The sequence below is a fragment of the Oncorhynchus kisutch genome, linkage group LG27 (assembly GCF_002021735.2).
Source record: "Oncorhynchus kisutch isolate 150728-3 linkage group LG27, Okis_V2, whole genome shotgun sequence".
Taxonomy (NCBI): domain Eukaryota; kingdom Metazoa; phylum Chordata; class Actinopteri; order Salmoniformes; family Salmonidae; genus Oncorhynchus; species Oncorhynchus kisutch.
In genome coordinates, this window is record NC_034200.2 from 32678718 (window position 1) to 32704136 (window position 25419).

At 41.9% G+C, this 25419-nt stretch overlaps 1 protein-coding gene across 1 annotated transcript in view; it reads right to left on the reverse strand.

The window, feature by feature from the left end:
- Positions 1-2038: 2038 nt before the first annotated feature.
- LOC109871794 (serine/threonine-protein kinase N2) overlaps positions 2039-25419 on the reverse strand; it is a 44523-nt gene continuing 21142 nt past the window's right edge. Inside the window, exons 4-22 of the mRNA XM_020462799.2 lie at positions 24511-24640; positions 24126-24271; positions 23493-23706; positions 23010-23195; positions 22464-22573; positions 22036-22179; positions 21753-21828; positions 21258-21399; positions 20947-21073; positions 20512-20654; positions 19910-19985; positions 18402-18493; positions 17249-17425; positions 16328-16390; positions 16160-16236; positions 9949-10091; positions 4717-4824; positions 4443-4523; positions 2039-4222 (exon numbers count right to left, since the gene is read on the reverse strand). Of these exons, the coding sequence (XP_020318388.2) occupies positions 4019-4222; positions 4443-4523; positions 4717-4824; positions 9949-10091; positions 16160-16236; positions 16328-16390; positions 17249-17425; positions 18402-18493; positions 19910-19985; positions 20512-20654; positions 20947-21073; positions 21258-21399; positions 21753-21828; positions 22036-22179; positions 22464-22573; positions 23010-23195; positions 23493-23706; positions 24126-24271; positions 24511-24640 (2439 nt within the window). The 3' untranslated portion in view covers positions 2039-4018. The remainder of the gene's footprint in view (positions 4223-4442; positions 4524-4716; positions 4825-9948; positions 10092-16159; positions 16237-16327; positions 16391-17248; positions 17426-18401; positions 18494-19909; positions 19986-20511; positions 20655-20946; positions 21074-21257; positions 21400-21752; positions 21829-22035; positions 22180-22463; positions 22574-23009; positions 23196-23492; positions 23707-24125; positions 24272-24510; positions 24641-25419) is intronic.

Below are 25419 nucleotides of genomic sequence, written 5' to 3' on the forward strand. Positions count from 1 at the left end.
TTTGAGCGACTAATACTGCTTTTTTATTATCATTTGAAGTGTTCATTTTTTTGTATTACTACATAGATCAGTTAGTCTTTGCCCTTTACGGACAGTCAGACAAGTTATAGCTTGTCTCATCCCTCCTGCCGGGTGTACAGTTGTGGGCCTAGTGTAGCAATAGAAGCATAAGTTCAACAATTGCTTTTGTTTTGAAAATATGCCATTTAAGGGTCAAAAGTCAATACAAGAAGTAAACTCAGCAAAAAAATAATTTCACTGTCAACTGTTTATTTTCAGCAAACTTAACGTCTAAATATTTGTATGAACATAATATTCAACAACTGAACAAGTTCCACAGACATGAAATAATGTGTCCTTGAACAAAGGGGGGTCAAAATCAAAAGTAACAATGCAGCTGGTGGCCACACCAGATACTAAGTACTGCAGTACATCTCCTCCTGGACTGCACCAGATTTGCCAGTTCTTGCTGTGAGATGTTACCCCACTCTTCACCAATGCACCTGCAAGTTCCCAGACATTTCTGGGGGAATGGCCCTAGCCCCCACACTCCGATCCAAATGCTCAGTTGGATTGAGATCCAGGCTCTTCGCTGGCCATGGCAGAACACTGACATTCCTGTCTTGCAGGAAATCACGCACAGAACGAGCAGTATGGCTGGTGGCATTGTCATGCTCGAGGGTCATGTGAGGATGTGCCTGCAGGAAGGGTACCACATGAGGGAGGAGGATGTCTTCCCTGTAACGCACAGCGTTGAGATTGGCTGCAATAACTAGCTCAGTCCGATGTTGATGCACCGCCCCAGACCATGGTGGATTCTCCACCTCCAAATCGATCCCGCTCCAGACTACAGGCCTCGGTGTAGCGCTCATTCCTTCGACGATAAACGCTAATCCGACCAAAACCGCGACTCGTGAAGAGCATTTTGCCAGTCCTGTCTGGTCCAGCGACGGTGGGTTTGTGCCCGTAGGCGACGTTGTTGCCGGTGATGTCTGGTGAGGATCAGCCTTACAACCGGCCTACAAGCCCTCAGTCCAGCCTCTCTCAGCCTATTGCAGACAGTCTGAGCACTGATGGAGGGATTGTGCGTTCCTGGTGTAACTCGGGCAGTTGTTGCCATCCTGTACCTGTCCCGCAGGTATGATGATTTGATGTACCAATCCTGTGCAGGTGGTGTTGTGGTCTGCCACTGCGAGGACGATCAGCTGTCCGTCCTGTCTCCCTGTAGCGCTGTCTTAGGCGTGCCACAGCTACGGACATTGCAATTTATTGCCCTGGCTGCATCTACAGTCCTCATGCCTCCTTGCAGCATGCCTAAGGCACGTTCACGCAGATGAGAAGGGACCCTGGGCATCTTTCTTTTGGTGTTTTTCAGAGTCAGTAGAAAGGCCTCTTTAGTGTCCTAAGTTATCAGAACTGTGACCTTAATTGCCTACCGTCTAAGCTGGTACTGTCTTAACGACCATTCCACAGGTGCATGTTCATTAATTGTTTATGGTCAGTAGAAAAGAACATTTTAAGACACTAAAGAGGCATAACTGTGACCTTAATTGTCTACCGTCTGTAAGCGTCTTAACGACTGTTCCACAGGTACATTGAACAAGCAAGGGAAAACAGTGTTTAAACCCTTTACAAATTATCTTTTAAAGACAGGGTCCTGAAAAAGGGAAGTTTTTTGTTGCTGCTTAGTTTATTTGCAATGTTATGCTGTAGCTTAACAAGGGGAACTTGTGCTCAATGCTTCACCTTAATTAAAGGTAAATTAGTCTCTTTACTATACTTCGAGGTTTTGATCCTTCTACATGAGAAAATGTTTTCGTTATCCACTTACCTCAAAGCCAGGTCACTCCTTGCTGACTTCAGTAAGATGCACTCTGGGTCATGGATGAACAGTGGACTGCTGTAGTATGTTCATGGACAGTTCTATTGGGCATGTTGCTCTTCACACCATGGAAGAGATTCTCAAAGCAAAGAGACCAGGACATAACATGGGCTTGAAAGTGATGTGCTCACGCCAATAGAATACAATATGCAAAGGTAGCACAACTATTAAAAACATTTAATTTGTGCATTCATGATAGGCGACAAACCCCAACAAGCAAAATGCTTCTTTACACCAGGGCCAACAGTCATGTAACTTCAATGTGGTGTACCATTCAAAAAAGCTTGAGCGTGTTGCAAAAACAGACGAGCGGCCATTCAAACACTGGGACAAATAACTTTGTACAATCTATTTTCATAATTACACTAAACATAGATCATAAAAAAATACCTATTGATAGTGCTATCAGCTTAATTGTGTGTATATACATATATGCCCTCCCCTGTAGTGATTCATTTACATAGTCTGCACAAACTGGTACTAAGTTTAAGCTCCTGGGTAAAGATCTAGGACCAGCTTCCCCAATCCTCCTAACCTGGAGGCAACTTCACCCTACACATTAGTTTGATCATACATCCATTACTGTTTCCATAGTCCCACTGTCAGGACTGAATGGATGAGTTTTGGTAATCAGCTGTATCAGTCACTTCAGATCCACCATTTGACCAACTCTAATCATTGCAGGCTCTGGTATTTTCAGTTAAAATAATTGAGGTATCGAGGTTGGAATCAATTCCATTTCAAATCAGTTAATTCAGGTAGCGAATGGAAGTTCAACAGATTTTATACATCAAATTGAATTATAATGGGACTGACCCACTCTGTTAGAAATGCTATAATAATTGATTCTATCCACAAGAGCACAACATTGCTAGCTGAATGCATTGTTATCCCCCAATAACTAAATCTGGGGCTGTATAGCGCTCAGTACGAGTGCTGATCCAGGATCAGGTTCCCCTGTTCATGTAATCCTTTTCATTGTGATCTAAAAGGCATAACTGATCCTAAATCAGCACTTCTCCTCTGAGACACTTCATTCATATGCTTAATGGTGCTAGGAACCCGCCAGAGGGAGCCATGTCGGACAAGTCTCCATATTGTGTGCACCTTACAAATGACAATGTTTAAAGCGGCAGTCGCCGTTGTCTCTAGAACTTTGCTCTACTACTTAATTATTTTCCCTCCAACATCCTTATAGCATTACATAGTGAAACACGGCCCTGTATGCTAGTAAATGCGGGATAGTTGCAGTACCTTGAGGGCTAACACTGGGTGCACTGCTTAGTCTAATGATCATCTGTTTTAAAATAAAACATTTCTGCACTCTATTCTTTGAGAGTGAGCCAGCTCTTAGCTTTGCTAGCAGAAACAGGAAGGCATTCTTTAAAAACGGTGGGAGGGTTCTCCCTGCATTGTTGCAAAGGGCCCGTAACTAGGCCCGTAACTAAGCATTTCACTGTTAGTCCACACCGGTTGTTTACAAAGCATGTGACAAATAAGTGTGGGTGGGGGAGATGACAAGGATCAGTTAAAAGGGAGCCCTTACTTTGGCTTTCAAGTCAAAAGGCAGTAGTAGTCAAGATGTGTCGTCTTTAACCTCACGTGAGAGGTCAGTGATAAATGCTTAAAACACTTATAATACAATATGGCAGACCTTACAGAGAGAAGTCATTTAGTTATGGCTTGAGAAATGACTCGTTAATACGGATGAATAATATTCTGTACATGATAAAAAATAAAAGACTGACTATGAATAACATGATGTTGCCGGTGTTTCCTTTGACATAGTTCATATGAAAACCTCAGTGGTCAGACAATAGACAACATGCGCTGGAGGCCTCCTCCTCCCTCTTCTCTCAAAATTCTCAGAAGAAAAGCAAAATATAATCTCTTCTTGTTAAAAAAAAAGTTATTCCTTTTGTTAAAAAATAAAAAAGGGTGCTGGGTTGTGGAGTCGAGGGGGTCTTTCAATGACACAGAGTGCGCCCGAAGGCTGGAAGAGCGATGTTTCGCCTCCCTCAACATTTGTTTGGAAAAAAGCCTTTTTTTCAAATGTGAGCTACAGTCAGTCAGCGCTGTGTTGTTTGGTTCACTGTGTGTGTTTGTTCAACGTGTTAGGAGGAGGGAGAAGGGGGGCTAACACCAGTCTGCGATGTAGTCAAAGTCTGAGAACATGTCCTGCTCATTCTTGCTGAGCGCCCTGGGTTCTCTGGGCGGGGTCAGGATGGGTGCTTCTGAGGTAAATTCGTTGTCGAAGTTGCTGACGTCGTTGGAGTTCTGGATGGTCGGCACAAACGGAGGCTTCACCTTCTTGGACAGTAGTCCGTTCCAATCCATATTCTGGGGGGAGAAAGGAAGGAGAACATTTATGAAAGAGGGAACTTAGGTCAACTATCATGACAGACATGTATTGAATCGTCTACCTTGTGAGGAAAAAAAGCTGATGACAACCAAGATAAGTAGACACAGTCCACATTACCTGTAATCAAGGCTGTTTTGGTTTACAATATCAAAACAGATCAAATATATACAATTGAAATAAAAACCACTTTCAACTTACTCTGAAGAACAGATGTTTCTTTACTTCTTCTGCGTCTCGTTCTCCTGCCCCAAGACGTCTTTCTGGACTCCTCCTCAAAAGCTACAAACAAAAAGACCATAACAAAGCAGAGTAAACATTAAAGCTGTGTTTCAATAACACCATTGTCTTTTGTTTCTTCTCAGTTCACACTTTTGACAGCTGATAGCAGTCATTTGAGGTGTTGTGTAAAGGTCAATCTGAGGTGACTGCACCATTTGAAGTTAGTAGTAAGTAGAACTTCACCAGAACCCACCCTTCTCATGATGGAGATGGCCTCTGTTGAGAGGAACCTTGGGTAGCGGACTTCATCGTTGACGATGCTGTCAAACACCTCCTCCTCATCGTCCCCAGGGAATGGAGACTGGGACGGGGGAAAAAACACAGATTTTTGCACATACAGTCAATGATTGAAAATGCTATTTTCTTTTATATGGACAAGTACTGACCAGGTCAGCTACAATGGGACAAAGAAAGTATTTAGTCAGCCACCAATTGTGCAAGTTCTCCCACTTAAAAAGATGAGAGAGGCCTGTAATGTTCATCATAGGTACACTTCAACTATGACAGACAAAAAAGAGGAAAAAAATCCAGAAAATCAGTGTGAATTTATTTGCAAATTATGGTGGAAAATAAGTATTTGGTCACCTACAAACAAGCAATATTTCTGGCTCTCACAGACCTGTAACTTCTTCTTTAAGAGGCGCCTCTGTCCTCCACTCGTTACCTGTATTAATGGCACCTGTTTGAACTTGTTATCAGTATTAAAGACACCTGTCCACAACCTCAAACAGTCACACTCCAAACTCCACTATGGCCAAGACCAAAGAGCTGTCAAAGGACACCAGAAACAAATTTGTAGACCTGCACCAGGCTGGGAAGACTGAATCTGCAATAGGTAAGCAGCTTGGTTTGAAGAAATCAACTGTGGGAGCAATTATTAGGAAATGGAAGACATACAAGACCACTGATAATCTCCCTCGATCTGGGGCTCCACGCAAGATCTCACCCCGTGGAGTCAAAATGATCACAAGAACGGTGAGCAAAAATCCCAGAACCACACGGGGGGACCTAGTGAATGACCTGCAGAGAGCTGGGACCAAAGTAACAAAGCCTACCATCAGTAACCCACTACGCCGCCAGGGACTCAAATCCTGCAGTGCCAGACGTGTCCCCCTGCTTAAGCCAGTACATGTCCAGGCCCGTCTGAAGTTTGCTAGAGAGCATTTGGATGATCCAGGAGAAGATTGGGAGAATGTCATATTGTCAGATGAAACCAAAATAACTTTTTGGTAAAAACTCAACTCGTCATGTTTGGAGGACAAAGAATGCCGAGTTGCATCCAAAGAACATCATACCTACTGTGAAGCATGGGGGTGGAAACATCATGCTTTGGGGCTGTTTTTCTGCAAAGGGACCAGGACGACTGATCCGTGTAAAGGAAAGAATGAATGGGGCCATGTATCGTGAGATTTTGAGTGAAAACGTCCTATCAGCAAGGGCATTGAAGATGAAGTGGCTGGGTCTTTCAGCATGACAATGATCCCAAACACACCGCCCGGGCAACGAAGGAGTGGCTTCGTAAGAAGCATTTCAAGGTCCTGGAGTGGCCTAGCCAGTCTCAACACCATAGAAAATCTTTGGAGGGAGTTGAAAGTCCGTGTTGCCCAGCAACAGCCCCAAAACATCACTGCTCTAGAGGAGATCTGCATGGAGGAATGGGCCAAAATACCAGCAACAGTGTGTGAAAAACTTGTGAAGAGTTACAGAAAACGTTTGACCTCTGTCATTGCCAACAAAGAGTATTGAGATAAACTTTTGTTATTGACCAAATACTTATTTTCCAACATAATTTGCTAATAAATTCATTTAAAAAATTCTACAATGTGATTTTCTGGATTTTTTTTTCTCATTTTGTCTGTCATAGTTGAAGTGAACCTATGATGAAAATTACAGGCTTCTCATCTTTTTAAGTGGGAGAACATGCACAATTGGTGGCTGACTAAATACTTTTTTGCCCCACTGTATGTACAGTTGAAGTCAGAAGTTTACATACACTTAGGTTGGAGTCATTAAAACTTGTTTTTCCACTTCAATCACTCCACAAATTCCTTGTTAACAAACTATAGTTTTGGCAAGTCGGTTAGGACATCTACTTTATGCGTGACACAAGTAATTTTTCTAACAATTGTTTACAGACAGATTATTTCACTGTATCACAATTCCAGTGGGTCAGAGGTTTACATACACCAAGTGCCTTTAAACAGCTTGGAAAATTCCAGAAAATTATGTTAATGCTTTAGAAGCTTCTGAGCGGCTAATTGACATCATTTGAGTCCATGTATTTCAAGGCCTACCTTCAAACTCAGTGCCTCCTTGCTTGACATCATGGGAAAAAAATCTAACGAAATCAGCCAAGACAAAAACAATTGTAGAACTCCGCAAGTCTGGTTCATCCTTGGGAGCAATTTCCAAATGCCTGAAGGTACCACATTCATCTGTATAAACAATAGTATGCAAGTATAAACACCACAGGACTACGCAGCCATCATACCGCTCAGGAAGGAGACGCATTCTGTCTCCAAGAGATTAACACACTTTGGTGTGAAAAGTGCAAATCAATCCCAGAACAACAGCAAAGGACCTTGTGAAGATGGAGGAAACAGGTACAAAAGTATCTATAACCACAGTAAAACGAGTCCTATATCAACTTAACCTGAAAGGCCGCTTAGCAAGGAAGAATCCACTGCTCCAAAACCACCATAAAAAAGCCAGACTACAGTTTGCAACTGCACATGGGGACAAAGATCGTACTTTTTGGAGAAATGTCCTCTGGTCTGATGAAACAAAAATATAACTGTTAGGCCATAATGACCATCGTTATGTTTGGAGGAAAAAGGGGAACGCTTGCAAGCCGAAGAACACTATCCCAACCGTGAAACACGGGTGTGGCAGCAACATGTTGTGGGGGTGCTTTGCTGTAGGAGGAACTGGTGTACTTCACTAAATAGATGGCATCATGAGGCAGGAAAAGTATGTGGATATATTGAAGCAACATCTCAAGACATCATTCAGGAAATTAAAGCTTGGTCAAAAATGGGTCTTCTAAATGGACAATGACCCCAAGCATACTTCCAAAGTGGTGGCAAAATGGCTTAAGGACAACAAAGTCAAGATATTGGAGTGGTCATCACACAGACCTGACCTCAATCCTATAGAACATTTGTGGGCAGAACTGAAATAGTCTGTGCGAGCAAGGAGGCCTACAAACCTGACTCAGTTACACCAGCTGTGTCAGGAGGAATGGGCCAAAATTCACCCAACTTATTGTGGGAAGCTTGTGGAAGGCTACCTGAAACGTTTGACCCAAGCTAAATAATTTAAAGGCAATGCTACCAAATACTAATTGAGTGTATGTAAACTTCTGACCCACTGGGAATGTGATGAAAGAAATAAAAGCTGAAATAAATCACTTTACTATTATTCTGACATTTCACATTCTGAAAATAAAAAGTGGCAATCCTAACTGACCTAAGACAGGGAATTTTTACTAGGTTTCAATGTCAGGAATTGTGAAAAAGTGAGTTTAAATGTATTTGGCTATGGTGTATGTAAACTTCCGACTTCAACTGTATTTAATGTTAGAATAGTCATGACAATTGTAGTTTTGTGATAGTTTTTTTTGCCATTATCATCTTGAAAATTCAATTCTAAAAATGTAAAAACAATATAATACACATTATCAGTCAAAAGTTTGGACACCTACTCATTTCAAGGGCTTCTTCATTTTCTACATTGTGGAATAATAAACTATGAAATAACACATATGGAATCATGTAGTAACCAAAAACACTATTTTATATTCTTCAAAGTAGCCACCCTTTGCCTTGATGACAGCTTTGCACATTCTTGGCATTCTCTCAATCAGCTTAATGAGGAATGCTTTTCCAACAGTCTTGAAGGAGTTCCCACATATGCTGAGCACTTGTTGGCTGCTTTTCCTTCACTCTGCGGTCCAACTCATCCCAAAACTCAATTGGGTTGAGGTCAGGGTGATTGTGGAGGCCAGGTCATATGATGCAGCACTCCATTACTCTCCTTCTTGGTCAAATAGCCCTTACACAGCCTGGAGGTGTGTTGGGTCATTGTCCTGTTGAAAAACAAATGATATCCCATCTGGTTTGTGCTTAGGGGGACTATCACTGCAGAATGCTGTGGTAGCCATGCTGGTTAAGAGTGCCTTGAATTCTAAATAAATCACTGACGTGTCACCAGCAAAGCACCAACACGCCTCCTCCTCCATGCTTCACGGTGGGAACCACACATGCAGAGTTCATCCTTTCACCTACTCTGGTTCTCACAAAGACACGACAGTCGGAACCAAAAATCTCAAATTTGGACTCATCAGACCAAAGGACATATTTCCACCAGTCTAATGTCCATTGCTCATGATTCTTGGCCCAAGCAAGTCTCTTCTTATTATTAGTGTCCTTTAGTAGTGATTTCTTTCGAGCAATTCAACCATGAAAGCCTGATGGGGCTCCCGATTGGTGCAGCGGTCTAAGGCACTGCATCTCAGTGCAAGAGGCGTCACTACAGACCCTAGTTCGATCCAGGGCTGTATCACAACCGACCGTGATCAGGAGTCCCATAGGGCAGCGCATAAATTGGCCCTGCGTCCGGGTTAGGCAGTCATTGTAAATAAGAATTTGTTCTTAACTGACTTGCCTAGTTAAATAAAAAATAAAAAACCAAATTAACACAGTCTCCTCTGAACACTTGATGTTGAGATGTATCTGTTCCTTGAACTCTGCGAAGCATTTATTTGGGCTGCAATCTGATGTGCAGTTAACTCTAATGAACGTATCCTCTGCAGCAGAGGTAACTGAGTATTCCTTTCCTGTGGCAGTCCTTATGAGAGCCAGTTTCATCATAGCGCCTGATAGTTTTTGCGATTGACTGACCTTCATGTCTTAAAGTAATGATGGGCTGACTATCTTTTCGCTTTGTTAATTTGAGCTGTTCTTGCCATAACATGGACTTGGTATTTTACCAAATAGGGCTATAATCGGTATACCACCCCTACCTTGTCACAACACAACTGATTGGCTCAAACGCATTAAGAAGGAAAGAAATTCCACAAATTAACTTTGACAAAGCACACCTGTTAATTGAAATGCATTCCAGGTGACAACCTCATGAAGCTGGTTGAGAGAATGCCAAGAGTGTGCAAAGCTGTCAAGGCAAAGGGTGGCTACTTTGAAGAATCTAAAATATTCCATGTGTAATTTCATAGTTTTGATGTCTTCACTATTATTCTACAATGAAGAAAATAGTAAAAATAAAGAAAAACTCTGGATTGAGTAGGTGTTCTAAAACTTTTGACTGGTACTGTATATATATTTTGGAGTTGACCAAATATTGGCCAGCTTTAAGAGCCATAGTATTGAGTAGGTATGCATCCATATGACAGGTGAGAACCACTAACCTCTCCAACCAGCATCTCAAAGACGAGGACCCCCAGACCCCACCAGTCCACAGCACGTGTGTATGATGTCTCCGTCAGAACCTCTGGGGCCAGGAACTCAGGAGTACCACAAAACGTGCTGGTGCGGTCCCTGAACCCCATTCCTGCCAGAATACACATAACCATGATACATGTATGGAGACTTTACCGTCCACCCAGACATGGAAATCTGACACCCACATACGTTTCAGATCAGCATATTGTGCATTCAGAAGGTATTTAGACCCCTTGACTCTTTCCACATTTTGTTATGTTACAGCCCTTTACTGAAATGGGTTAAATAGTTTTTCCCCCTCAACCTACACATAGTACCCCAAAATGACAAAGCAACAAAGTAAAAAAAAAATGGTAACAAAAAACCCGGAAATATCACATTTCTTTAAGTATTCAGACCCTTTAAATTAGGTACTTTGTTGAAGCATCTTTGGCAGCGATTTCAGCCTCGATTCTTCTTGGGTATGATGATTCATGTTTCTCCAATTCTTCTCTGCAGATCCTCTCAAACTCTGTCAGGTTGGATGGGGAGCATTGCTGCACAGCTATTTTCAGGTCTCTCCAGAGATGTTAGATCAGGTGTAAGTCCATGCTCAGGCTGGGCCACTCAAGGACATTCAAAAACGTGTCCCAAAGCCACTACTGCGTTGTCTTGGCTGTGTGCTTAGGGTCGTTGTCCTGTTGGAAGGTGAGCCTTAGTCAGAGGTCCTGAGTGCTCTGGAGCAGGTTTTCATCAAGTATTTCTCTGTACTTTTCTCCGATCATCTTTCCTGACTAGTCTCCCTGCCACTGAAAAACATACCCACAGCATGATGCTGCTGCCACCATGATTCACCGTAGGGATGGTGCCAGGTTTCCTCAAGACACGACACTTGGCATTCAGGCCAAAGAGTTTAACCTTGGTTTCATCAGGTCAGAGTCCTTTAGGTGCCTTTTGGCAAAATCCAAGAGGGCTGTCATGTGCCGTTTACTGAGGAGTGGCCACTCTGCCATAAAGGCCTGATTGGTGGAGTGCTACAGAGATGGTTGTCCTTCTGGAAGGTTCTCCCATCTCCACAGAGGAACTCTGGAGCTCTGTGAGATGAACATCGGGTTCTTGGTCACCTCCCTGACCAAGGCCCTTCTCCCCCGATTGCTCAGTTTGGCTGGGCGGCCAGCTCTAGGAAGTCTTGGTGGTTCCAAACCTCTTCGATTTAAGAATGATGGAGGCCACTGTGTTCTTGCTGCAGAAATGTTTTGGTACCCTTCCCCAGATCGGTGCGACACAATTCTGTCTCGGAGCTCTAGGGACAATTCCTTTGACCTCATGGCTTGGTTTATGCTCTGACATGCACTGCCAACTGTGGGACCTTATATAGACTGGTGCGTGCCTTCCCAAATCATGTCCAATCAATTGAATTTACCCTCAGACTCCAAATCAAATTGTAGAAAGAGCTCAGGATGACCAATGGAAACAGAATGCACCTGAACTCAATTTCGAGTCTCATAGCAAAGGGTCTGTATACTTACGTAAATAAAATGTTTTTAATTTTTAATACATTTGTTAAATCTTCTAAAAACCTGCTTTTGCTTTGTCATTATGGGGTTTTGTGCTTATATTGATGAGGACCTTTATTTAATACATTTAAAAATATGCCTGTAACGTAACAAAATGTGGATCAAGTCAAGGGGTCTGAATACTTTCTGAATGCACTGGATACCTTATATAGAGTCAGGGTAAGGATATTATACAAATGCACTGGATACCTTATATAGAGTCAGGGTAAGGATATTATACAAATGCACTGGATACCTTATATAGAGTCAGGGTAAGGATATTATACAAATGCACTGGATACCTTATATATAGTCAGGGTAAGGATATTATACAAATGCACTGTATACCTTATATAGAGTCAGGGTAAGGATATTATACAAATGCACTGGATACCTTATATAGAGTCAGGGTAAGGATATTATACAAATGCACTGGATACCTTATATAGAGTCAGGGTAAGGATATTATACAAATGCACTGGATACCTTATATAGAGTCAGGGTAAGGATATTATACAAATGCACTGGATACCGTATATAGAGTCAGGGTAAGGATATTATACAAATGCACTGTATACCTTATATATAGTCAGGGTAAGGATATTATACAAATGCACTGGATACCTTATATAGAGTCAGGGTAAGGATATTATACAAATGCACTGGATACCTTATATAGAGTCAGGGTAAGGATATTATACAAATGCACTGGATACCTTATATAGAGTCAAGGTAAGGATATTATACAAATGCACTGGATACCTTATATAGAGTCAGGGTAAGGATATTATACAAATGCACTGGATACCTTATATAGAGTCAAGGTAAGGATATTATACAAATGCACTGGATACCTTATATATAGTCAAGGTAAGGATATTATACAAATGCACTGGATACCTTATATAGAGTCAGGGTAAGGATATTATACAAATGCACTGGATACCTTATATAGAGTCAGGGTAAGGATATTATACAAATGCACTGGATACCTTATATAGAGTCAGGGTAAGGATATTATACAAATGCACTGGATACCTTATATAGAGTCAGGGTAAGGATATTATACAAATGCACTGGATACCTTATATAGAGTCAGGGTAAGGATATTATACAAATGCACTGGATACCTTATATAGAGTCAGGGTAAGGATATTATACAAATGCACTGGATACCTTATATATAGTCAAGGTAAGGATATTATACAAATGCACTGGATACCTTATATAGAGTCAAGGTAAGGATATTATACAAATGCACTGGATACCTTATATAGAGTCAGGGTAAGGATATTATACAAATGCACTGGATACCTTATATAGAGTCAGGGTAAGGATATTATACAAATGCACTGGATACCTTATATAGAGTCAGGGTAAGGATATTATACAAATGCACTGGATACCTTATATAGAGTCAGGGTAAGGATATTATACAAATGCACTGGATACCTTATATAGAGTCAGGGTAAGGATATTATACAAATGCACTGGATACCTTATATAGAGTCAGGGTAAGGATATTATACAAATGCACTGTATACCTTATATATAGTCAGGGTAAGGATATTATACAAATGCACTGGATACCTTATATAGAGTCAGGGTAAGGATATTATACAAATGCACTGGATACCTTATATAGAGTCAGGGTAAGGATATTATACAAATGCACTGGATACCTTATATAGAGTCAGGGTAAGGATATTATACAAATGCACTGGATACCTTATATAGAGTCAAGGTAAGGATATTATACAAATGCACTGGATACCTTATATAGAGTCAAGGTAAGGATATTATACAAATGCACTGGATACCTTATATAGAGTCAGGGTAAGGATATTATACAAATGCACTGGATACCTTATATAGAGTCAGGGTAAGGATATTATACAAATGCACTGGATACCTTATATAGAGTCAGGGTAAGGATATTATACAAATGCACTGGATACCTTATATAGAGTCAGGGTAAGGATATTATACAAATGCACTGGATACCTTATATAGAGTCAGGGTAAGGATATTATACAAATGCACTGGATACCTTATATAGAGTCAGGGTAAGGATATTATACAAATGCACTGGATACCTTATATAGAGTCAGGGTAAGGATATTATACAAATGCACTGTATACCTTATATATAGTCAGGGTAAGGATATTATACAAATGCACTGGATACCTTATATAGAGTCAGGGTAAGGCTTTATACAAATGCACTGGATACCTTATATAGAGTCAGGGTAAGGATATTATACAAATGCACTGGATACCTTATATAGAGTCAAGGTAAGGATATTATACAAATGCACTGGATACCTTATATAGAGTCAGGGTAAGGATATTATACAAATGCACTGGATACCTTATATAGAGTCAAGGTAAGGATATTATACAAATGCACTGGATACCTTATATATAGTCAAGGTAAGGATATTATACAAATGCACTGGATACCTTATATAGAGTCAGGGTAAGGATATTATACAAATGCACTGGATACCTTATATAGAGTCAGGGTAAGGATATTATACAAATGCACTGGATACCTTATATAGAGTCAGGGTAAGGATATTATACAAATGCACTGGATACCTTATATAGAGTCAGGGTAAGGATATTATACAAATGCACTGGATACCTTATATAGAGTCAGGGTAAGGATATTATACAAATGCACTGGATACCTTATATAGAGTCAGGGTAAGGATATTATACAAATGCACTGGATACCTTATATAGAGTCAGGGTAAGGATATTATACAAATGCACTGGATACCTTATATAGAGTCAGGGTAAGGATATTATACAAATGCACTGGATACCTTATATAGAGTCAGGGTAAGGATATTATACAAATGCACTGTATACCTTATATATAGTCAGGGTAAGGATATTATACAAATGCACTGGATACCTTATATAGAGTCAGGGTAAGGATATTATACAAATGCACTGGATACCTTATATAGAGTCAGGGTAAGGATATTATACAAATGCACTGGATACCTTATATAGAGTCAGGGTAAGGATATTATACAAATGCACTGGATACCTTATATAGAGTCAGGGTAAGGATATTATACAAATGCACTGGATACCTTATATAGAGTCAGGGTAAGGATATTATACAAATGCACTGGATACCTTATATAGAGTCAGGGTAAGGATATTATACAAATGCACTGGATACCTTATATATAGTCAAGGTAAGGATATTATACAAATGCACTGGATACCTTATATATAGTCAAGGTAAGGATATTATACAAATGCACTGGATACCTTATATAGAGTCAGGGTAAGGATATTATACAAATGCACTGGATACCTTATATAGAGTCAGGGTAAGGATATTATACAAATGCACTGGATACCTTATATAGAGTCAGGGTAAGGATATTATACAAATGCACTGGATACCTTATATAGAGTCAGGGTAAGGATATTATACAAATGCACTGGATACCTTATATAGAGCCAGGGTAAGGATATTATACAAATGCACTGGATACCTTATATAGAGTCAGGGTAAGGATATTATACAAATGCACTGGATACCTTATATAGAGTCAGGGTAAGGATATTATACAAATGCACTGGATACCTTATATAGAGTCAGGGTAAGGATATTATACAAATGCACTGGATACCTTATATAGAGTCAGGGTAAGGATATTATACAAATGCACTGGATACCTTATATAGAGTCAGGGTAAGGATATTATACAAATGCACTGGATACCTTATATAGAGTCAGGGTAAGGATATTATACAAATGCACTGGATACCTTATATAGAGTCAGGGTAAGGATATTATACAAATGCACTGGATACCTTATATAGAGTCAGGGTAAGGATATTATACAAATGCACTGGATACCTTATATAGAGTCAGGGTAAGGATATTATACAAATGCACTGGATACCTTATATAGAGTCAGGGTAAGGATATTATACAAATGCACTGGATACCTTATATAGAGTCAGGGTAAGGATATTATACAAATGCACTGGATACCTTATATAGAGTCAGGGTAAGGATATTATACAAATGCACTGGATACCTTATATAGAGTCAGGGTAAGGATATTATACAAATGCACTGGATACCTTATATAGAGTCAGGGTAAGGATATTATACAAATGCACTGGATACCTTATATAGAGTCAGGGTAAGGATATTATACAAATGCACTGGATACCTTATATAGAGTCAAGGTAAGGATATTATACAAATGCACTGTATACCTTATATAGAGTCAGGGTAAGGATATTATACAAATGCACTGTATACCTTATATAGAGTCAGGGTAAGGATATTATACAAATGCACTGTATACCTTATATAGAGTCAGGGTAAGGATATTATACAAATGCACTGTATACCTTATATAGAGTCAGGGTAAGGATATTATACAAATGCACTGTATACCTTATATAGAGTCAGGGTAAGGATATTATACAAATGCACTGTATACCTTATATAGAGTCAGGGTAAGGATATTATACAAATGCACTGTATACCTTATATAGAGTCAGGGTAAGGATATTATACATTTATTTGACATTCAATGGTGTTGGAACAGTGAGAGATGGCATTAAGTTGAGGTTGAGTGGTTTTTGTCCTATTTACCCTCTTTGCAAAGGCCAAAGTCAGCTATTTTTACATAGCCCTCAGTGTCCAAGAGCAGATTGTCAAGCTTCAGATCTCTGAAAGTAAAACAAAAATAAATAAATCATGAGAATCCGTATCAATATATATAAGAGTATATATTCACCCAGTGAATGGAACTATTCTTACCTGTACACAATCTTATGTTCGTGTAAAAACTGTAATCCCAATACGACACAAGCTGCATAAAATCTACAAGAGAGAAAAAAAAGAAGAGGGGATTGCAGCAAGAAAACAGAGAAAATTCAACGACTTTTTTCACTTCATGATTTAGCGTATCACTTAAAACAAGACCGTGGATATAGGAGTTGAGCACTTCAGATACTATTTCAAAGCAAATTGCACCAGAAAATAATCTTGACACAGAAACAAACACTTTGGTGCTCACAAAGGAAGTGAACCTTCATATTACTACTAGACAAAAATACGTTAAAGATTAAATTCACAGTAGGGGAAATCGCCCCACTATCTGCCCCATGGCCATTAAGGTTTTTGTTTTGTTGACAAAGCAGAGCTGGGGAGCATCGCAGTAGAAGAAAAAAAATGGCAGTACATATGCTGCTGTTCTATCACGTGTGCAATGATGTCAGAGGGGGAAAAAACAACTGTGGTTTGCAGTAACTTCTGTAATATCACAAACAGACGTGGCAGTTTCATTCTTTTTTTTTTAAGGGGAAATCTGCAGTTGCTCCATCCATTTTTGGACTTATAATTTAATTATATGTACTGATTGATTCTTCCAGAATATAACATATAAACATATATATGCCTCATGAACTTAGTTAAACTGTAATATCCCAAATATAAGATTGTTTTACAAACATTGGGGTAAAACAAAGTAAATGTAAAACAAACATTATAAAACCTCAACATGGTTAAAACTATCATTTTGATATAATGGATGGTCAGTCCTTGTATAGGTAGGTCTATGAATTTGAGTGATTACATTTCTCAAGCCCCATCCCATAGCTTTTTAGCAAAACAGGGGCAGGAGGGGCTTTGTTATTGATTTCAGCTTTAAAGCATATAAATATAAAAAATGTCACTCACATGGCCCTGGGCTCGGAGAAGACGTCAGCGTGGATGTGCATCATCAGGTCTCCCCCGGCAGCGTACTCCATGACGAAGCACACGTGCTCCTGCGTTTGGAAGCAGGCAAAGAGGTTGACCAGGAACGGGTGGCGCACGCTGTTCACCGCCTCAAATATACGCTTCTCACACATCAGACTGGGGGGGGGGGAGACCGAGAGACAAAGATGTAGGCCACTGATGCCTGGGCAAGAAAATCTATTTAATGCTACTTAAAATCCATGTGTAAATCAATTCCTGAAATGAAAGGAAATCAGACCAAACTTGTCTGAGCTGAGCTAATATCTTTCCCAGCAGCAACTGTTAAAGGATTAATATGTAGAAATCGTTCTGCCAGTGTCTGGTTGACTTCACTTAATTTCAGTTTATTTGACAAAACAACCAATGTATAGCGTAGAGCATTTACCAACCCGGTTCCTGGAGAGCTACCCTCCTGTAGGTTCACACTCCAACCCTGTTCCTGGAGAGCTACCATCCTGTAGGTTTTCACTCCAACCCTGTTCCTGGAGAGCTACCATCCTGTAGGTTTTCACTCCAACCCTAATCTAGTGCAGCTGATATATAATAGTTAGCTGGTTGATAAACCACATCAGTTTAGTTTTAACTAGGTTGGATTGAAAACCTACAGGAGGGTAGCTCTCTGGGTACAGGGCTGAATTGAAAACCTACAGGAGGTTAGCACCCTGGGTACAGGGCCGGAGAGACCTGTTTTAGAGAATCCTTGTACCATCTAAACCCCCTTGAAATGTCTTCAATAACCAAAAATATCTGGTATACAAAACGAAAATAAAAAGACACAAAAAATATGACACTAAAAGGACATAAAACGGACGTACCACATACCAGGCTTGCTTTCCATGAGAATGACAGGTCTATAGCTCACCTTTCTTTGTGAATTTGGTCAGTTTGCGTACAAAGCTACATATTGCGCCCATATCAATGGACTTTCTTTTTGCTCGTAGTCAACTCTGAATTGAATTACGTGGCTAAACAAAGGTAAACTGTTCAGCTCATCAAACAAACAATTCAAAAGACATCAGTATCTTGGTTGAAGTGCACAGGTTGAGCCCCTTGGTTGAGCCCCTTGGTTGAGCCCCTTGGTTGAGCCCCTTACCTGTCCACCTCGTCACGAGCCACAATGTCTCCTTTCTTCAGGGCTTTGATGGCGAACATCTCTCCTGTGCTTTTATACTCGGCTAACAATACCTGTGAGAGGAGGGAAGAGAGGAGGCGGCATTTTAGGAAGGCTGGGTTGAGATTTTCAGTAAGAGCACCTCTCTCTAGAGCAGGGTTTCCTAAACTCAGTCTTAGGCCTGTGCGCATGCACACATCCGAGTGCACGTTTTGTTTTTTTGACCTAGCACTACACAGCTGATAAAACTAAATCAAAGATTGATGATGAGTTGGTTATTTTAAAATCAGTTGTGTAGTACTAGGGGAAAACTAAACATGCACCTAGGGAGGGTCCTAGGACCTCTAGAACAGGGACAAGTAACTTCAGTACTCCGGGTTTTGATTGACTCCAATAATCAACTAATCATGATCTTCAGTTTAGAAAGCAATTAGTTTAAAATCAGCTGTGTTTGCTAGGGATGGAGAAAAAAGTGAGAGAGACCCCCCCTGTCCCCCGAGGACTGGAGCGGAAGGGCTGAGAAAAAGGGAAGAGCAGGGCTCTCCAACCCTGTTCCTGGAGAGCTACCCTCCTGTAGGTTCACTCCAACCCTGTTCCTGGAGAGCTACCCTCCTGTAGGTTCACTCCAACCCTGTTCCTGGAGAGCTACCCTCCTGTAGGTTCACTCCAACCCTGTTCCTGGAGAGCTACCCTTCCTGTAGGTTCACTCCAACCCTGTTCCTGGAGAGCTACCCTCCTGTAGGTTCACTCCAACCCTGTTCCTGGAGAGCTACCCTCCTGTAGGTTCACTCCAACCCTGTTCCTGGAGAGCTACCCTCCTGTAGGTTTTCAATCCAACCCTGTTCCTGGAGAGCTACCCTCCTGTAGGTTTTCAATCCAACCCTGTTCCTGGAGAGCTACCCTCCTGTAGGTTTTCAATCCAACCCTGTACCAGGAGCGCTACCCTCCTGTAGGTTTTCAATCCAACCCTGTTCCTGGAGAGCTACCCTCCTGTAGGTTCACTCCAACCCTGTTCCTGGATAGCTTCCCTCCTGCAGGTTCACTCCAAACCTGTTCCTGGATAGCTTCCCTCCTGTAGGTTCACTCCAACCATAATCTTGCACACCTGATTCTAATAAGCTGGTCGATAAGATGAGTCAGAAGTTACAACTGGGGTTGGTGTGAAAACCTACAGAAGGGTAGCTCTCCTGGAACAGGGTTGGTGTGAAAACCTACAGAAGGGTAGCTCTCCTGGAACAGGGTTGGTGTGAAAACCTACAGAACGGTAGCTCTCCTGGAACAGGGTCGGTGTGAAAACCTACAGAAGGGTAGCTCTCCTGGAACAGGGTTGGTGTGAAAACCTACAGAAGGGTAGCTCTCCTGGAACAGGGTTGGTGTGAAAACCTACAGAAGGGTAGCTCTCCTGGAACAGGGTTGGTGTGAAAACCTACAGAACGGTAGCTCTTGGAGTGCCCTGGGATCGTGAAATGGGTTGAGTGTGTGCCACGTACCTTTCCGAAATGACCACGACCAAGGACTGCAACACATTTAAAGTCTCTGAGACTAAACCGAAATTGTTCTTCTTCCCTGGAAATGGAGGTAGATATCATATATTCAATGGAAAAATACAGACAAACTAATGGTGTCCTGTGTGGCTCAGTTGGTAGAGCATGGTGCTTGCATACTAGGGTTGTGGGTTTGATTCCCACAGAGGACATCTACTGTAAGTCGTTCTGGATAAGAGCATCTGCTAAATGACTAAAATGTAAAACTTTTTTTTTTATTGCTTTCAATAAGAAAATAAATAACCAATCAATTAAGAGGTAAAAACATGCACTTCCTCATGGAAGTTGGGAACAATACACTGCCCCCAATAAATTAATTATAACCAATCAAACAAAAACAAACACCTATTAAAAAGTACGTCATGAATGCATCAGTTTCTTACAAAAATGTCCTCAAACAGTTAAAACAACATTTGAGTCACAGATATTCACCCTATTTGATAGTCAAAGAATCGCTGCTCTTGAACACATAATGAGTAATTATTTAGGATTTGTAAATCAGTGATTCTGCGCAGTTCAAATGCAATGTAGTCGTCAGTGAGCTCTACCTTATCTCCTTCTGTATGGCTGTGAGCTCCAGGCCTGGAGGCTGGATCTCCTGCTCTGCTACCTTGTCTAGTCTGTCTAGGTCTGACGACTTCACAGCTATGCTGTTCCTCTTGTTCAGGAAATCAAACGATGCCAGGGCGTCCTGCAACAGCATAACACACTTTTTAGGAGGATGGGGCAGCGTGGTTGTGTTCAGTGTGGCACACTGTAACAAAATGTTTTGCAACGGAAAAAGTTTGTTCGGATTCAGGTAGTACAGCCCAGTTTCAAAACGTTTTCATTGAGCAAGACCCAGGTTTCCATTGACAGTTTTTTAATGTTTTAATTTGCTTGAGCTGGGATGACCATTCCCACTATCATAACCATTATCATATGTGACTACAGGTGCACTACTTCCTCTATCAGGCATCTCCATGGTAACCCCATATCCGTACCTGTACTTCCTCCTTGTCGGGCAGTTTGTTGTCCTGTGCCAGTGGTTCTCTGATGCCAGCGGGTACAGGGTAGTGCTTGGGCTCTTTGTCAAAGTCCAGCTTGGTCACCAACGGTTCACTGATGGGACTGGAAGGAAAGGTGCCACATCTTAATGAGAGAGTCTACAGACTGTATGTGTGAAGATGTTATGAAGGTATCTGGCATTTGTGACTGTGTGTTGCGTGCATGTGCACACAAACGCCCGTGTGAATTCATGCCTGTTATATATATATATATATATATATATATACACACACACACAGAGACACACCTGATGGGTGTTGGAGATCCTGGCAGACTGCTGATCCCGGTCTCAGCCACCTGTGGGCTGACTGTGGGTAAGGCCCTTCTGACCAGGCGGCCCCAGGTGGCAATGTTTATGTTCATCTGAGGAGCACGCAGGAACGTCTTCCCTGAGGAGGGTCACAGGATAGGTCAGTGACACACTAATTTCCTTAACAGTGGTCACAAAGCCGGACAGGGAACACTAGTCCTCACAACACCCCTACAGAACCTATGACCGGGGGTGACCGTGGAAATCATCACCTCACCATTATTTGATTACCGATATTTAGTGTAAGAGACTGAATTAAGCCATCCAAAAGAGGACAATAAATAGTGTCCTGAAAACCAAAGCAACTATGTAATTTCTCAGACAAATTTAGATGTAATTAATATTTTCCATTAAAAACATAGTTTCTTTCTGTGGACCTCTTGTTGAGTATGAAGTAACTTGTATTCTGCTTCTCAGAAAATGACGAGTTACCTTGCTGCTTTGAGAAGATCTTTTTTTGTCTCTGCAGTTTGGGTCGCCGCTCAATGACAGGGGTGAAAAATGTGACCTGAACAAAAATCCATAGTTTGGAGGAGACATACAGGACACCCAAGCAAACTTCATCATAGGAAGGTATTGATAACTGGGTGGTGTTCATTAGGGCAAACACGGAAAACATTTAAAAACGCTAGCACCCGAAAACTAAAATGAGCGTTTCTTATTGGACAGTTCCAGTTAATGAACACAACCCTGGTGTAGTGTCAAGGTGGGATACCTCTGCAAACAGGGTTCCCTGAGGCTCCAGGTAGAGACACATGCCGTGACGCTGGTTGTCCAGGAAGTCCTCCAGTCGCAGGAACTTGACAGCACACAGCGAGCGCCAGTCTCTCCAGTACACCGAGATCTCCAGCTCACGAGACTGCAGGTTAAACAATGCACACAAGGTCAAGCGCACACACACACAAGGCAAAGTCAAGTATTCATAGGGTAACATTAACGTGGTGCACTGTGATTTAATTTGAAACCTTTCTTCAACAATGTGAAATACAAGGAGGAGATTATTTAACTAGTGTCTAGTGAACTGAGAAATCCACTAGTCTTCTCCTCATAACAATTACTGTTGTAGAAAATACCAAAATTAAACTGGCTGTCAGATAATGAGGTTTGCAATATGCTTATAAGTTAACTGTGTCTGTGTCGTACCCTGTCCAGCTCCAGTGTAAACTTCTGATCCCAGGACTGGTTACTGACAGGTCTCCAGTTGGTCTGTCCCACCACTGTATTGTCCAGCTTCAGCACAGCACTGATTTCATCTGGAGAGTAACAAAGATTTAATACCATTTCCTGCCAAAAATGTACATATTATAGTTCATACATGTGTTGTTCAAATGTCATTACATTTAAATGAACAGGATGATCTTCCTTTAGGATACACCTCATATAGAGTGCTGTGTTTTCTGTATATTTATAGTTCTGCTACAACTCATGCTCTCAAGCGGAGGGGATGATGGCAGCCGTAATCAGTCACTCGACAGGTTTCAGGTTTCTCCAATGTGCTTTTGTAAAGTGTGTATATGGCGCTGTCTGAAATGGGCCCTATATAGGGAACAGGGTGCCATTTCAGACAACTATGTATAAATATTATACATCGTAAATTCCTGGATTTCTGATGGTGACAAAAAAGCTATCAATGGATTAAGTTATCGATGGAGGGCTAGTAGGAGAGACTGTTGGTGTTTGGAGACTCACTTGAGAGGTCTTCACTCTTGGAGAGGTTCCGTGCGCTGGCACCTCGGTTGCGATTCCCCCGGCTCATGAAGGAGGAGCGCGTCTCGCTGGGGCTCCAGCCAGGCAGCAGCACAGCACCGACTTTGGAACGACCCGGAACGTTCTCCAGCAGGTCCTGGCAGCCCATGAGCCTGACATCTAACGTGCCTGTGGGAGACCAGATATGTTTTATCATAAAGTGATAGATTTTATGAGGCCAGGCTAAGCACAGCGCTACAGCACTATTGTCATGATATATTGGTAACTACAGACTTTAAGGACCGAAATCCCAAAATGCCAGTACATAAAAGGCTAGAACTTCAGATCTTTATAAACCAAGTTTTCGCACAAATCTTCCCTTGACAAGATTAACAGGCGCATATCTCAAGTTAAGATTCAGCTCTACATTCAGAGGTTAACCGCATGCAACTGATGACCACTGCTGTGGGATATAAGCCCTTTTACCTGTGAGTGCGGCGGGCTTGGCCACGGTGCTGTATTGGTTCTGGGTGGAGATGATGCTGGAGCGCGGGCTGAGGGCGGGCGAGGACATGAGGGACAGCTCCTCCACGATGTTGGTGCTGCGAGGGTGGTTCTTGGGCAGCTCACTCAGCCTCTGCTCCAGGGAGTACTTGAGCAGGTCCAGCTTTTGACTGGACTCGTTGAATCGGGCCTGGGCCTGGGGAGAACAGCAAGGTCAAGGGTCAAAACAGGGGCATCTTCAGTTGGCACTAAATGGGGGAAAACTCAGAATGTACAATTTTGTTTGTTTTTCATTTCAAAATGTGTTTGCTCTCATACGGGTTCTACAGAATGTGGTCCAGGAAAAACTAGTTCACAAACAGAATGGGTATTTTGTATAGAGTTTGTCCAACAGGCCCAGACATTTTGAAAGTGTTTGCTCCCATTTTCGGCATAAGTTTGTTGAGCAGTGAGTTGACTACGGGTTTAGGAATAGCTTTCAAAAACTTTTTGTTTTTGGGTCCATGGTATGAGTGCTGACCTAGGATCAGTTTAGCCTTTTAGATCATAATTATATAGACTATGGGACCCGATCATAAATCAGCACTCCTACTCAACTATGGCTGTGGTCTGTACCTCTGAGTGTGCCCTCTTCTCCGTGACTTTGCCAGAGCCCAGGAGCTTCATTACGTTCTTGGCGCCCTCGGCCACGGCTGACTCTATCCTGGCATGGTGACACAGCTCCTCTACCCGCAGGTCCAGCGGGCTGATGATGGGCTTGGCTGGAGGAAGAGGACCTTGTTAGAGAGACTATCAGGGCGTTTGAGGGGATCAGTCTGAGCAAGAGGAGGCGCAGAATCACTCATCTGGATCACACGATGAGTAAATATTTAGGATGGAAGGTAATCTCTAGATCAGTGAATCCACTGTGTGTGCTTGTGTATCCATATGTGTCAAAGGGGATAACACAGGACAGGAAGCCACGGCCAGAATGAGTCACAGGCAGGTGTGTGTGTCTCACCCATCACGTCGTTGTTATCGAAGCTCAACTCGCTGGCCTGGCTGCCTTTGAGGATCTGCATCCTGATGAACTCAATCTTTGTCTTGCTGTCCTGGAGCATCTGTTGAGCAGTCGCTAGCAATTTCCGGTCCTGGGCAGAAAATAAATACAACACTCACACCATCACCAACAGGTACACTGAGGCATCTATAACAGAAAGTAACTCACTGAACTGTGTGATATTGATCAACATCTGATCTAAACAGCATTTCTTCATAAGTAAAATAACCCAAAACACCTGACACAAATTCCACATCATACTTCAGACAGAATGTGTGTGTGCGTGCGTGGGTTACCCAATCGGAACACGGGCTCGTCAAATCATGACCTTAAGTGGAGCAAAAGTTTTCAATGAACGCATGGAAAAAGTTATTCACCGCAGGCGAAAGTAGAATGTCATTGTGTTATCGGTGACCCTCGAGTTGACGCACACACTGGCCCGTGGAGTAAACTAGTCGGCTCCACCCAGAATTCCTTTGGTGGAAGAGCGCACTATGCTATGCCGTGCCGGCGTAGAGGGCAGGAAAGGCTTCCAGTCTGACAGGCATTTCCTGGCTGACATCATCAGGCCATGCCATTTCCCACAGGATGGTGCCACTTTCTCCAGGCGCTCCAGCAGGGGAGCGCTGACCGGGGGTTGCCAACATTCCACACCTTGATATTATACCGTGCTCACAGAGTCAGCTATGGCTGATTTTTTAGCAAAGGGCACCTTCGCAAATAGAACGAAGCTAATACGCCACATCTTGCATAAAATGCTGTGGTTAGTAGTTAGCACGGAGGTTGCTATCGTTCCACACTTTAGCGTTAATATCCCTACTGTATTAGTGCCGTATGATTTTAGCTGAATTCATCAGCATTCTACACCTT